Source organism: Lithobates pipiens, unplaced genomic scaffold, assembly GCF_037356315.1.
Source record: "Lithobates pipiens isolate NorthernLeopardFrog02 unplaced genomic scaffold, aLitPip1_a1.2 Scaffold_22, whole genome shotgun sequence".
Lineage (NCBI taxonomy): Eukaryota > Metazoa > Chordata > Amphibia > Anura > Ranidae > Lithobates > Lithobates pipiens.
In genome coordinates this window covers 184,529,491-184,545,129 of record NW_027507784.1, presented here as the reverse complement: position 1 = coordinate 184,545,129, position 15,639 = coordinate 184,529,491, and the positions used below count along the sequence as shown (strand labels likewise).

Genomic DNA, 15,639 nt, shown 5'->3' with positions numbered 1-15,639 from the left:
CTTACATTTATTTGTTTTAACCAGTGACCAGCTATCTATACCAGGGAAATTGTGTAAAATGTACAATTATTGGAGTATTTAAATTATGTTCACCATGTTCATGCTTCCCATCACTAACATTGGGAGCTTACACCCGAACCGTTTTTTGAATTTGGCTTGGATAGGTTGGGAAATTGAATGGGGTCCAATGGCATGAGTACGAACTTGTCTCCATTTTTTCAAAACCCCAGGTAGATCATGAACTTGTGTACCTTTAGAAATTATGGCTTCAAGGGAAGTATGGGTATCCTTCAGAATAAGTAGAGCATCATCTGTATAAAGGGCCAGTTGGTTTCCTAGTTCTCTCTGCCTCCATTAACAGGGTTTGTTCTAATTAGAGAAGAAAGGGTATCTTTGGCAAAGGCAAATAGAAATGAAGATAGAAGGCAGCCCTGCCCTGTACCCCAGAACAACGTAAAGGAAGCAGATGAGAAGCCACTGACACTCATTGTGTCGTTGTACAACGTTAATGCTTTTGAAAAGGTAGATGGGAAAAACGTGTCAGTTTGGTGAACCCAGGCTGTGGCTGCAACTTAGACTTGCAGAGCCTTAACCGCATCTAGACAGTGAAGATCAATTTCCTTAGGATCAAATACTCCCCTGCCATGGAGTATTTCCTGGGCTAAAGCTTTCACCCTTTTGCACCAAGCAAAACATGCTTGCTACATGTTGAGATGAACCTTTGTAAGAAGAGGGCTTGAGCAAACTGGGAATTGCTGAGTCAGCAAGACCTTTGTCTGTCAGTACTAGGATTTCAACAGCCAAACTGTTAGCCAAACTGTTAGAGCCAGTGACAATGAGGCAGGAAGGAGCACAGGACCATGTAAAAGAGTTGCACTATGCCTGAGTACAACATCCCCCCCCCCCCCCCGGGCCAATTTGGTCAAGTGAGGATCCCCGGAATGTCTTCCCTCTCTATTTTTGAAGCAGATGAAGTAGGAGTTTGAGAGGGGGAAATATATAAATCAGGTTTCTAGCTGTTGCAGAGCTAAGTCTCATTATGCCTCTGCCTCTGGCAGTAACTGTCATTTTTACCATCCTGCCTGCCCAGAACTGGGGCATCCATCCTTAGATACAAACCTGTCCCGTTTGTGGTTGAGCCTGGACACCATTAGGTTTACTTTTGGCGTTCTCTAACAATAACAAAACTGGTGAAACCTCTCTGGGTAGAGGGTCCACTCTCCAAGATCCACCTATTGGCAGATTAGGAAGTCCGTGTGCCAGTTTTCCACATTGGGAATATCTACCACAGACAGAACTGAAACCTTCTGAAAAGTCTGACTCCGAGTACCTCCTTGAAGCAGGATTGGGTTATAAAAATATATCCCAGCTTTGAACATCTCATGGAGCACTGTTCAATCCATCATCTGAAAATTGGAAGAGAATGGCACAAATCCAAACTTACCAAGACATGGCTGCCCACCTAAACTGACAGACCCGGCAAGGAGAGCATTAATCAGAGTAGCAGCCAAGAGGCCCATGGTAACTCTGGAGAAGCTGCAGAGATCCACAACTCAGATGGGAGAATCTGTCCACAGGACAACTATTATTTGTGCACTCCACAAATCTGGCCACTATGAAAGAGTGGCGAGAAGAAAGCTATTGTTGAAAGAAAGCCATAAGAAGTCCCGTGTGCAGTTAGTGAGAAGCCATGTGGGGGATGCAGAAAACTTGGAAAAAGCTGCTCTGGTTGGATGAGACCAAAATTTAACTTTTTTGCCTAAAAGCAAAACTCTGTGTAGCTGAAAACTAACACTGCTCATCATCCTGAACACACCATCCCCACCATACTCTACCATACCCTCAAATAGAGTAAAAACATATATATACTTTTATTTAAGAAAGAAATAACTTGGCACTCGCAATGAATAAAAACAACAAGCGATTAGTAATAAAAATACTGGTCCCTGGATACAATCTGGCCACTTCCTGGGTACAGCGTGCGTGGTGATGTCACAAGTACACTTGTGACATCACCACGCACGATGTACCCAGGAAGTGGCCAGATTGTATCCAGGGACCAGTATTTTTATTACTAATCGCTTGTTGTTTTTATTCATTGCGAGTGCCAAGTTATTTCTTTCTTAAATAAAAGTATATATATGTTTTTACTCTATTTGAGGGTATGGTAGAGTATGGTGGGGATGGTGTGTTCAGGATGATGAGCAGTGTTAGTTTTCAGCTACACAGAGTTTTGCTTTTAGGCAAAAAAGTTAAATTTTGGTCTCATCCAACCAGAGCAGCTCTACCCTACACATTTCATTACATCTGACGTCTTAGGGGTGTGGAAGGCCCTTGCATATAGGAGGATCTGATTAACATCCAAGCCTTGTTTGGATTTTAAGATGGCTGAATCATTTCTTCCACCCCAGAATGAAGCAAGATAGCAACCAAGCCTCCTTCTGAAAAAAAGAAAACCAAGCCTTCCTGTGACAAATAGATGGCCTTTTGTAAAAACCACAGGGGAATAAAATACCCACTCATATCCGGTTGGTAAATAGTAGGAGGCAGTTGAGCAAAAAAAGAAAAAAATTACTGTATACAATTTTTTAAATAATGCACATTAAAATGCTATAAGTGTCCCCTATTGAATGGATCACATACAAATATACATGTAATATTGGACAATGACCTCCACCCCACACAATAATATGATTTTTAATTCCCCAAGTCCTTGTTATTGTTTTAAATATAAATATAAACCTAAAAAAAAAAATATCACTTCAAAAATATATATAAAATACAACATATGGTGATAGACCCTTCTACTGTAGTAACCTATTAGGCATTAACCTTCCTACCTACAGAATTTGCCAACAACCCCCTTAAAATAAATTAATATGTCAGACATGGAAAAAAGGTTCTGAATTATTAATGCATTTATGTTCCATTCTATGTTCATACCATAAAGGGCAAAAGTCCTAAGTTCAGGAATCCAGCGGGTTTCTAGTTGGGAAACCCCCCTCGTATTAAATCCCCCCCCCCCCCGTCTCCAAGGTTCCACATATTTATCTATGGCCAAGAAGAGGGTCCCCCTAGGGTCTTTATTGTGATAACGAGCATAGTGTTTAGGGACACTATGGGGGTGATTTATAAAAGGCAAATCCACTCTGCACTGCAAGTGCACTCGGAAGTGCAGTCGCTCTAAATCTAAGGGGAAGATCTGTAAGATCATGCCCCTAATTACCACCGCCTAAAGCTTTTACTTGTAGCCCTACACTACTGTGTGAACAGCCAGACAGATACACATTTCCGGATCATCAGGATGTGCCTCCTCTCTGTCCATATGTGGAGGATCCTTTGGCAAAAATGCTGGTCTGTGGAACTCCCATGCAAAAAACGATTTGAGCGACTGCCCTTTGAGGAAAAATGCCTCTTTGGTGCCTCCTTGGATAAGTACATCTAGTAGATTGCAAGAACACTCTTCTCCCCAGAAAATGAAAGCTTGTGCTTCTGTAGTTAGAGATACTGCTGAGGCTAGGAAAAGTTTTTCCTCCATCTCTGGCTTCCCGTTACAAGTCTAAGTTGGGAACACCCTTTCTTCTGAATACACGGTCCTCCAAGTCAGCCCAGTCTGGCTCCAGTTCTTCTCAGTGATAGAATGCTCACAGTTGTTAGAGTGAGGGATATCAGGTGGCATTTTCAGCCTTCTGGATGCAGAAAATCTTAGATTTTTGGGTTTAGAATGAATTTTCAGGGGTTGCAAACTGGAATCTAGGATTCCTCCCCGCTTTATGCTCCCTAGATTCTCTCTCCCCTCAAAGGCAGGTGTATCTTCTTGTTGCTGTATGGAGGAGTTTGGCCCATTCTAGATCAGAAAACCCTCAACTTTAAAAGTTCTGCATGCAATCTGTTAAGTTTTTATTATTGGCTCCCTCCTTTTTTGAGGGTTTTTTTCTGGTCTCCAGATATCGCAGATGCTTTCTTGGGAATTCCCATTTGTCCTCTTCATCAGCATTATCTCTGTTTTTTGGGGATTAGCATTACCAGTTTATTGTCTTTCCCTTTTGGCCTGTCCAATAGCCCCCTGGGTTTTCAACATGGTGCTTACCTCTAGCTTTTATCTGTTACCAGGGGATACACGTGGGTTACCTGGGATGATCTGTTGCTAAAGGATCAGTCATCTCTATACTGTTAACAAATTTTCAGTGGCGAGTGTATACTAATTGTGTTTGGACATTGGATACAGACTTTTCCAGAATCCTCCTGTCTCAGGACAAACTTTGGTCCTTCTGCTCTAGTGCCAGGCCTTTTAGTCACAGTGTTTTACCCTTAATTCGTGCCTGTATGAGAGTTTTTAGCCTGCTAGTAACTTCCTGTTTGAGGCTCCCTAATTCTCTCTCCATTGGTAATAGGTGGATTAGACAAGTTATTGTTTAAAAAAATATATTCTACCAGATCTATTCATACTTAATGAGCTTTTTAGCATCAAGCATCTGTTTCTGAGCCTGTCAAGTCCTTCTGGACCCATTTTGTTACGTGGGACTGTTGATATTGTTTGCTGTGGGTCCGCTTTTATAAAATAATGGTAAAACATGGTTAAAGACTATGGGGCCCATGTCCAACTAAGGAAATAGAATTTTTAGCTTGCCAGTTAAACCCGTTTCTTGGAGTACAGTACAGGGCACAGGTCCCTTCCCTCTGTTCTTTGCATTATTGCTCCTAAGATGTTAATCTTCTCATTGCTTGCTCATATTTTTGCCTTGAGTATGAATGGCATCTTCAAGTGTAGGGAGTACAGAATGCCGTTCTGTGCATCAGGCATTCTCTTCTTAGAATTATGATGTATTTAAAGCAAACATTTTTATAGACGCGCAATGCAGTATCTGCTTCCCATGTGCTTATGTAGTAGTATGAATACCTGACCTATGATTGTTTTAAATGTAAATTAGTCTTCAAAGAGGGCTGATTAAATTGTGACCGCTACACCATGGTAACCTCCATGTTGGAATCTTCTGGAGGGGCTCCTTTGGTCAGTCACAACCTAGTTCCTTGGGGCCCACACCTGCATTCTGGAGTTTAGACATTCCTATAATGACTCTATGCTATTTATTTTTTGTGTGTCCTTCTAGCTTTTACACACTTGCATGTCGTGGTTGACCATCATGATAGGCCCTGTTTACATTCAATGGAAGGAAGATCATGCGAGACTACCAGCTCTGACAGTTTGCTGTGTCACATTATGGAAATGCTACTGTAATCTGAATTTCTGAATTTTCTTTTTGAAGAATGATAAACCCAGATGTGTAGTGAATGCCAAGAAATGTGACTTTGTGATTTTATAAGGGTTCGTTTTTTTTTTTTAAATAACAAACATATCATACTTGCCTCCCACTGTGCAGCTCGTTTTGCACAGAGTGGCCCCAAACCATGTCTACTGGGATCCCCCAGTGGCTCTCGCAGCTCCTCCCCACATCAGATAACACCCCAGGAGAAGCGCTCTCCCAGGGGGTTACCTTGTGGGCATGCTACCGAGTCCAGCATTTGCGTCCATAGACATGAATGCCGGACTCGTCCCAGCGCTCGCGTCATTGGATTTAATTGACAGCAGCAGGAGCCAATGGCTGCACTGCTATCAATCTATCCAATTAGGAGGCGGGACCCCATGGATGCCTACAGAAATACGGGCTCAAGTAAATAAAATGGGCGGGGGCTGAATGGCCGGTCACTGCCAGGTTTTTTTTCACCCCAATGCATAGGATGCATTAAGGTGAAAAAAACACAAGGGTTTACAACCCCTTTAACCTTGTGACTAGGGGAAATGGTGGTAAAACGCTCAATAATTCAATGTGCAAAGAACGGGTTTACTTTTCAATTTTGCTTGTGTGGTTACAATGTAACAATCCCCAATTTGTGATTTGCCAATTGGTGATTAATAATCTTTTTCTAAAAATGTCCCATTTTTCTTTTTCTTTTTAGGTGCATCAGGCCACAAAGTAAACAAATTGCAGTTGTAGTAATGTGGGACAAAATGCTCCTTGTAGCTGGAAAAGGAAATGATGGCATACAGTATCCTTACTTTTTAATTGTATCTCACTGATTTTATATGATTATAAGCTCTGTTTAATTTGAACAGTTTTCTAACCCCGCCAAATGCCAGTGTATGCTTTTGGAATAGCTGACTTTCCTGGGTGTGTTTTTATCAAGCAAAATGTGTTTACTGCACTTCCCCAGGAGCCCTCTATATACTACAGCATCTTTACTTCTTGCCAAGCCCAACATTGCTCTCTTATCAAGTCACAGTCAAAAGTAAAGTCTCTTGTTCTTTATTCCTCATTGCAGCTTTTTAAACTAACTTAGACTAATGCTGTTAAAACCTTAACAACCTGTACATGTTTTCATTGGATGAAGAAACCTTCATGGCTCTGGAACTTGATGGTGTCAGGCTTATTTCTCATTCCACACATGAATTTCTTCATGAAATCCCAAGTATGTATAGTATCAGTGCTAACATTATTATTAGAAATGCAAGACAATTGCCTTTATGTGGCTACAGCTTGAAGACTGTGTGTATGCATCTAACAGCTATTTGAAGTATCCAACCAAATACAGAAACTGTAGTTGTAAGATTTAGCATTTTTGTTGGGTGACAATGGAGATATAGCTACAAAAAGGCAGCCAATGGTTAAAATGTAAGAGGCATAAGTACAGAACATACTAAACATCCATTTAAAAGAGCATTTCAAATTCGTAAATTATATCACCCTTTCTCAAGCAGGGTTCTGTGAAACTGTAGGATTTCTCCAGAGGTTGCTGGAGGTTTTTTTTTTTTTTTAAGCAAAATGCAGTAGTAGACCTCATGGCGTCTATATAGCTAGGGGCCATCGATTAGCAGAACCAGTGTTATGGGACCAGTTAAACCTCTCCTTTCATCTCTTAGATAAGTAACTACTGACTTTTATACACTGACCACCAATGTAAGGGGTCGTTTCTGCACTGCCCATCAAGGTGTTGGGATACCATATTTATCTAACTGTCTGCATTTCTTTTATATTCATTATAATAATTTTGATTCATTTTAATTTTACAGTTGTGACTTAAATTGCCTTTGTCTTATAGGGAAAGAGGTGTTAAAAATTATCCACCTTGGATGTAAGATATGCTAGGTACACATGCTTCTTTTTTTATTTAATTTACTGATCACTGGTCTTGGGAGATAGGGATATGCAGCTGCTTTTGATTGGACACTGGCAAACAGAAGTTGTAAGGCCAACCCCAGCATGACCCTTCCCACTCCCAGCAAGCCTCTGTTTTTTGCATCTCTCTGCTCTGAAGCGAAATCTCTTCGTTATTCTATTCTTTTCTTTGCTAACATTTTACAAGCTTGTAGCTGTTCATAGCCACTACGGCTTCCACCTAGCAGCTTTCCGGATTAAATTACTCCTCCGGTGCGCTTGGGGGATCTTACCCGGGCCCCACAAGAAGAGGCTGTGGAGCAAGCCTGTAATGTTGATTTAGGCACCATATTTTGCATGGACCCTCTCTTAAGCATGCTGTGCAATGTGTTGCTTTAGCGTAGATTCCAGGGCCATGGCACTACCACCTAGGGTGACCCTGTCCCTGAAGACCCCCTTGAGGGCGAAAAACTGGAAAGGACTTTCCCTATCTCGACCACAAGGCATTGCAGTAAGTCAGGGTTATGCCTCTTTTTAGTGATCTCATGGCAGGAGGTATGGCCACCACCCAGCAAGGTTCCCTGGCACCATGGGAGTTACTAAATTGCCCCCAGCATCCACGTGTGATGTGGGACTGCACTGTCTCAGGTGGGATTCTCAGCTGCTGCCCTGTAAAATCAGTGCCATTTTTCCCTGAGGTGCTCCTGCTTGATTCTGGGAGGTGCCTTGATTCCGCTAGGACTTACTGCATGGGCATTTACCATTTCAGTCTTTGAGTGATATGTGTACCAAGCTGAAGGATTCTTTTTCTCCTCATTGATGAAGTTTTGCAGTTCTGTCTTGCACTGGAGAAGCCTGCACTGACCTGGCCAAAGGTCATCGATCTGGGTTCCTTCAAGATGCCTCAGCCAACCAAAACATTTCCTGTCCACTCGCTCTTAGAGACTTGTATGGTAACTTTAAGGTCTTGTATGGCAACTGACCTTATCTGTGAATTTTTTTTATCCCTCCCCAACACTTTGCTCAGTAATACCCTATTTAGTTTATAAAAAAAAAAAAAATGGACAGTGCCTGTTGTGGATCCAGCCATTTTCTGCCCTAACAGAACCCTCATAGTCCCGGTTGAAGATGTCCTGGTGCTCAAGGACCATGTGGATAAGCGGTTAGAAGCTCTTCATAAGGTCTTGTTTTCTCTGGCGGACCCTGCTGTGCAGCCTGTTGTTGTCACCATATCTGTCTATCAGATCTTGGCTGTCTGGCCCAGGTCATGGCCCCAGACCCTAGGTCCATTCTTACGGATCCATCTGTCTTCCATCAGTTGGAGCATTTGCCCATTGTGTAATGTTACTGCGTGGACAGATTAGCAGACACACTCCACCATATTTTAATTGGGGGGGGGGGGGGTGTTTCGGTGCATACGTGAAAGATACTTTGGCTCGCGGAGCTTACCTGGAAAAAAAAAGTTTTACAAAAATTTTGTATGAATCTTTTAGGTCACTTATTGCTTCCTTTCAGCCAAGGGACCTGTGGCCCTTGTGGACATCTGGGGTGCTTAATTACCCATCTTGATTTTTCTTGCACCACAGTGCTAGCTACTTTTTGCTGTGTGCACATAATTTCCAGCTCCCTCCAGTTGAGCCTGTCCATGGCCCCTCAGGTATTCACTGTGTGTCTTAGCTCTCATCCTAGCTCTGCTGTGTTCTCAGGGTATCCCCATTGTAAGATACTGGATGATCTCCTAGGGTGATGGAACAGCCTGACCAGGCCTTGTCATCCAGTGTCAGTCAGATGGTGCAGACACTACAGAGCCTCAGGTGGATCATAAATCTCCAGAAGTCAGTGCTAAAACTGATCCACTGCTTGGAGTATTTTGGCCTGATTGTGGACATGGCCCAGTTCAGGGTTTTTTCTCCCCCTGGACAAGCTCTTGGCTCTCTGCTGCTATGTTTACACCTTGAAATCCAGGCGATGCCCAAACCAGTTGCTTTTCCACAAGGGTCATGGGTCTCCTTCAAGGCAGTACCATACACCCAGTTTCACTCCAGACCAATGCAACTCAACATTCTGACTGCATTGGACAAGCAGACGCAGTCTCTAAGGCTGCTTTCACACTGGTTTTCAGTCGTTTAAGCTCTAGAAATAGCTAACGCCTGAAAACCGCTTCCCCATTCATTTTAGTGTGACTTTTCACACTGGGCGGTGTGCTTCAGAACATGGGACGTTCTGAAAAGTCCTGCAAGCAGCATCTTTGGGGAGGTTTGGGAGCGGTGTATACACCGCTCCCAAAACGCCCTGCCCTTTGAAATAAATGGGCAGCTCTGCTGAAGCGCTTAGAAAAAAGCTACAGCTGCGCTGCAACATGGGCACTTTTAACCCTTCCTTTGGCCGCTAGCGGCTGAAGAAAGGGTTAAACACTCCAGTGTTGTGGTGCTGACGTAACTTTTTTTTAGGCACTTCGGCATCGCTGCCCATTTATTTAAATCCTGCTAAAACGCCACTAAAATTGGTGGCACTTTTCTGCTAAAGTGCAGTGTCTACAGTGTGAAAGTAGCCTAAATCATCCTATTCACTTTATTAGAAAAATGAGACTTGCCCTGTCAAGGTAGATTTCCAGTCCTGTGACAGTCCCTTGGTCCCTGAACTCCCTCTTGGTTCAGGGGACTTGATCCAACATCCTGGAGCTTAGGTTTCAGTTGTCCCTCCAACACTGGACCTTTTGTCTACCAGGCTATCTGACCAAGATTCAGTTGGACTATGCCATGCCTGTGGCCTACATAAACCATCAAGGAAAAGCAAGAAATCGCACAGTATGACTAGAAAAAAAACTTTTTAGCTTCGGTGGAACTTCACTTCGCATCCTTGTCTGCGGTGCACATTCTAGAAGTTCAAACTTGTTAGTTGTCAGAGTCTGGTTCCAGGAGAATTTTCCCTTAACCCAAAGGTATTTCAAGACCTCTGTTGCAATTGAGAAATATTAGACATATTACTTCTGATTTCCAGTTTCAGCAGCAAGCTGGATATATTTGTTGCCAAGGTCAGTGATTCTTGGGCCTTTGCAGTGATTGCTCTGATTACTCCACAGGATCATTTTAAAAAGCTAAAAAAAGCTTTTATCCTGCTATAGCTCCTTCCTCGCCTGCTTCACAGGATTGGGAGGGAGAGGGTGTTCGGTGAGGCCTGTTGGACTGAACTGGATTATGTGAAAAAAGTGCTAAAGAAATAAATGCTAATCAAGAAATGTACACATCAGAGTAGTGCAGGATTAGCAAAGCAGCTAATCATTGTAAAAGCTTTAAACATTAGTAAACATAAGTAAAATATCCAAATAAGTAGTAATTATGTTAGTCTTCTGCAGTTAGCCTCCTGTAATTTTAAAATATGCACAGCAATGTGGACTGTTGCCAGAAAGAGAGAAACCGATATTAAAGTAAAGATGGTATGCTTGTATCCTGTGTTTAGACTGTTGCTCTCATGTGCAGCTTTGGTAACTTCCTGTGCCAAGTTAATTTCCTTGCTAACTCTATAAAACAAGGCCTCAGAAATATTACAGCAAGTGAAATTAGAAGGGTGTGTCAACTGAAAAAAAGTACTGGGAAGTAAACATATGATCATGAGACAATACTGTTATGAGAAAAAGTTTGTAAACCCTTAGGGATTCTTTTTCTCAGTGCAATTGCTTCAGAAAATATGATTTGATTTCTATATTTGCTGTAGTAATAAAAAATTAAAATTAGCAGCACACTTTCCAGTATTTGAGTGTGTCTAGGCACTCCTGTTAGGGTTGCCACCTGTCCGGTTTTGACCCGGACAGTACGGGTTTAGGAGGCTGTGCCCGGGTTTCCCTCTGCCTCACACCCGGACAGCTGACAGGGGTACCATGGGGCCTCCTTTTACAAGCCCCAGCACACAGGGGGACCTGGACAGCAGGGGCATCGGAGCGGCGGGCGGGGGGAGCAATTACAGAGCAATCAAAACATATGGGAGAGAGAGGCGACAGACAGCTGCTGGTGCGGAAGGTTTTAATAAAATAAATGCTTAAAAGCAAACAATCCACTCACACTCCATGTCAGAGCTGTATATGTCAGTCTGTGAAGTTGGACGTCCCATCCCCCCCTCCGATCTGCTCTTATCACTGAATCGCTGGAGGAAGCCGAGGATACAGAGCTGCGGGGAGACTGCAGTGAGCTGCCAGCCTGGGATGCTGTGACCAATCGGAGCATTCCAGAGGCTTAACCACGCCTCCATCATCAGAGGCTGACAGTTCACATGAGTTCACATGAGTTTCCCGATTCAGTGATAAGAGCAGCGTGGAGCGGAGGGGAGGATGGGACAGCCAACTTCACAGACTGACATATACAGCTCTGGCATGCAGAGTGAGTGGATTGCTTTTAAGCATTTATTTTATTAAAAACTTCTGCACCAGCAGCTGCCTGTCGCCTCTCTCTCCCTTATGTTTTGACCCTTCTGTGTTTGCCACCCCCTCTGTAACTGCCCCCCCTCCTCTGTAATTTCCCCTCTCCTCTGTATTTGCACCCCTTTCATCTGTAATTGTCCCTCATTTCTCTGTAATTGCACCCCTCCTCTGTATTTGCACGGGTCCCTCCTGTCACACCGCACCCCCTCCTGTCACACCGCACCCCCTCCTGTCACTCTGCACCCCCTCCTGTCACTCTGCACCCCCTCCTGTCACTCTGCACCCCCTCCTGTCACACTCTGCGCCCCCTCCTGTCACACTCTGCACCCCCTCCTGTCACACTCTGCACCCCCTCCTGTCACATTCTGCACCCCCTCCTGTCACACTCTGCACCACCTCCTGTCACACTCTGCACCACCTCCTGTCACACTCTGCACCACCTCCTGTCACACTCTGCACCACCTCCTGTCACACTCTGCACCACCTCCTGTCACACTCTGCACCACCTCCTGTCACACCGCATCCCCTCCTGTCACACCGCAGCACCACCTCCTGTCACACCGCAGCACCACCTCCTGTCACACCGCAGCACCACCTCCTGTCACACCGCAGCACCACCTCCTGTCACACCGCACCGCACTGCCCTACTGACACCATTTACTGCTCTACTGACACTGTCAACTGCTCTACTGACACAATTTACTACCCTACTGACACAATTTAGTGCCCTACTGACACTGTCCACTGCCCTACTGACACTGTCCACTGCCCTACTGACACCATTTACTGCTTTACTGACACTGTCCACTGCCCTACTGACACCATTTACTGCTCTACTGACACTGTCCACTGCTCTACTGACACCATTTACTGCTCTACTGACACCATGTACTGCCCTACTGACACCATGTACTGCCCTACTGACACCATGTACTGCCCTACTGACACTGTCCACTGCCCTACTGATACCATTTACTGCTCTACTGACACTGTCCACTGCCCTACTGACACCATTTACTGCCCTACTGACACCATTTACTGCCTTACTGACACAATTTACTGCTCTACTGACACTGTACACTGCCCTACTGACACTGTCCACTGCTCTACTGACACTGTCCACTGCCCTACTGACACTGTCCACTGCCCTACTGACACCATTTACTGCCCTACTGACACCATGTACTGCCCTACTGACACTGTCCACTGCCCTACTGATACCATTTACTGCTCTACTGACACCATTTACTGCCATACTGACACCATTTACTGCCATACTGACACCATTTACTGCTCTACTGACACTGTCCACTGATCTACTGACACAATTTACTACCCTACTGACACCATTTACTGCTCTACTGACACTGTCCACTGATCTACTGACACCATTTACTGCCCTAATGACACAATTTACTGCCCTAATGACACCATGTACTGCCCTACTGACACTGTCCACTGCCCTACTGACACTGTACACTGTCCTACTGACACCATTTACTGCTCTACTGACACCATTTACTGCCCTACTGACACTGTCCACTGCCCTGCTGGCTGACAGTGTCCAATTTTAAGGTAGGCTATTGTCACTGACATTTCTTTTATTAATCGAATCATATTTTATGGGTACACTAAATGATTTTGTTTTATTTAATCATGCCCATTTAAGTCCCTCCACTGTTAATGCAATTTGGCTATAGCAACTGTTCTGTGTAGCACACTTCATTACTACTCTTTTTGGGTAACCCAAGGTATTTTACAATCCCATAGCGTGTACTACAAAAAAATTGCCGTGCACCGTGAAAATGTTCGGGTTTGGCTTGAAGAAAAGGTGGCAACCCTAACTCCTGTGTATACAGCTTCAGTTGTATATCTCTAGTTTAAGCTCTAAGGCGCTGCTGCCTCTGACTGCTAGTATATGGAGAATTGGTATGAGATTTGGTGATGTAACTACTGTGTTGTTCATTGTTGACCTTGCCAAAGGCTCTGACATAAGGAAACAAAAGCCCTGATGCTAACAAGATGAAGTCCCCAGACAGAGACACAGTACAAAACAAGGCATCATAAGTCATTAATAATTAACATATCAGCTGCAAGGAGACCACAGGCAATATTTATCACAAATCCTTTGCCTGCTTTTTGCTTTTGCAAGGGGGCATGGCCACCAGAGTTCAGTTCCTCTTTAGGATATTATGTATGTTACGTGGTGCAGGATCTCTTTAAATACTTTTAGCATCAGCTGCAATGAGGTTTTATGGCTTTGATAAATACTGACTGCTCATTCTTAATGCCTAATAATAATAATACAAAAGAAAATGTCATGCCTTGAATGTTACAACCTTGTTAAAAGCATTTTAACAAAGTTGAACATTTTTTTTTTTTTTCAACATAGTATAGTATATAGTTTAATGCACACATATGTACAATTTGTACAGAGTGTATGTTTTTCAAGGGTTATAGAAGTAGGGCCAAATGCATTTCCTTTTTAGAGAGTTAAACACAATGGCTATTTTTTCTTAATGTTTTTTTTTGTCCCCAGAAGGATGATAGGATATGATTGCCAAATTGTGTTTGTTGTTTGTTTTTTCTCTCCAGAGGCAACTGAAGAGATTTTCAAGATAGCTTCGATGGCCCCAGGTGCACTCTTAATGGAGGCACAAAAAGAATATGAGGTACATGCTCCTGCTTTTAAACATTTGTACTTTTCGGTTTCAATAATTTTTATTAATTGTTGTAGTAAAGCAAAAAAAAAGAGCAGCTGGTAGAGCAGTGAACAATCCTTGCTTGCTCCAGGTGTGTTGCATAGAAAATAAACAAATGTGGGGCTTAGTAGAGATTACTGAAGACCTAACATGCAACAATATACCCAGGAGAGCCTTGGTTAACTAAAGAGAGGAGAATCGAAAAGAACATAGAAACATGATGCCATAGATATGTATGGAGTAAAGAAGTGAGAGAGAAAAAGGTGAATCCATCCAGGAGTCTGCAATCAGTCATGCAAGTGAACACTTTACGTATCAGGGACCTGTAGGTATACAAGCCAGGGGGACCATATTTTCTCAAAAAGAGTTTGTCTCACAGAATGCTCACTATTTTTTCATTCAACATAATCCATGATAGTTTGGGTTTTCATCAATTCTATGTCTACAACAGTGCTTTTCCAAGCTGACACAATGGCAATTTTGTCTGCCAGGTATATAAAATATATTGGCGTCTGAGTAAGTCTAGGGACTTAGTAGGGCGACACTAGCGTCCTTAAGAATATTGACAATAGTGATCGAGAATATAAATGAGTGAACCCTCGTCCAGAAGCAACGAACCTTAGGGCACGTCCACCACACATGTAGTGGTGAGACCACCTGTCCACAACCCCTAAATCATGAGGTTCCTGGATACATTTTGGAGAGGCGCTCTGGTACCAAGTACCACCTAGCATATACTTTGTATCCTGCCTCAATCAGGACAACATTAAGAATACCTTAATGGATTTGTGTGCTCCATGTGCGCCAGTCGTCTGCCTTAGGGCTTATGTCCAGATGCCTTTCCCATGCCATCTAATATGATAATTTAGTAGGAGGGGAAATAAACTGTTTATAGATCATGGAGATGCCCCCAGAGCAGCATCCTGCACACACCTGTGCTCAAACAAGGTGCATACTGTCAGGTCAGACCCGTCTTTTCTTAATGATTGAAGAAAATGTTGAATTTGTTGCAAGTGGAAGCTCTCAATGGGGGGCATCGCCAAACTGCCGTATAGATGACTACTTAGACCACAGAGGAATATGCCTCACACTTCATTGGCAAAGTAGCTTGTTCACCCACCAACCAAATCTATCAGGCTGTACGCCACAGGGAACTTCCCGAAAAGCGAGGCCACTGGGTTATGTGCAGACATTAGGGACCATCTCCTACAGCTTGTGTCCCATATGTGTAATTAATGAGAAGGCATAGGACTCAAAATAACTTTACGGTGCTTAGGGGAAGTCCAAAGGATGAGGTCTATTGCTAGTGGAGTGCACGCCTGGGCTTCCAGTGGGACCCACTCGGGGTGATGATGACGGCTGTGGAGTT

The 15,639-nt window shown here is 43.5% G+C and overlaps 1 protein-coding gene across 2 annotated transcripts in view; it reads left to right on the top strand.

Moving 5' to 3' along the window:
* The window catches only part of VPS16 (VPS16 core subunit of CORVET and HOPS complexes), a 315,475-nt gene that overhangs the window by 158,867 nt on the left and 140,969 nt on the right, over positions 1 to 15,639 (top strand). For both annotated transcript variants that reach the window (XM_077448719.1, XM_077448718.1), the window contains exons 9-11: positions 5,959 to 6,050; positions 6,376 to 6,468; positions 14,164 to 14,240. In XM_077448719.1, coding sequence (XP_077304845.1) covers positions 5,959 to 6,050; positions 6,376 to 6,468; positions 14,164 to 14,240 — 262 coding nt within the window. The remainder of the gene's footprint in view (positions 1 to 5,958; positions 6,051 to 6,375; positions 6,469 to 14,163; positions 14,241 to 15,639) is intronic.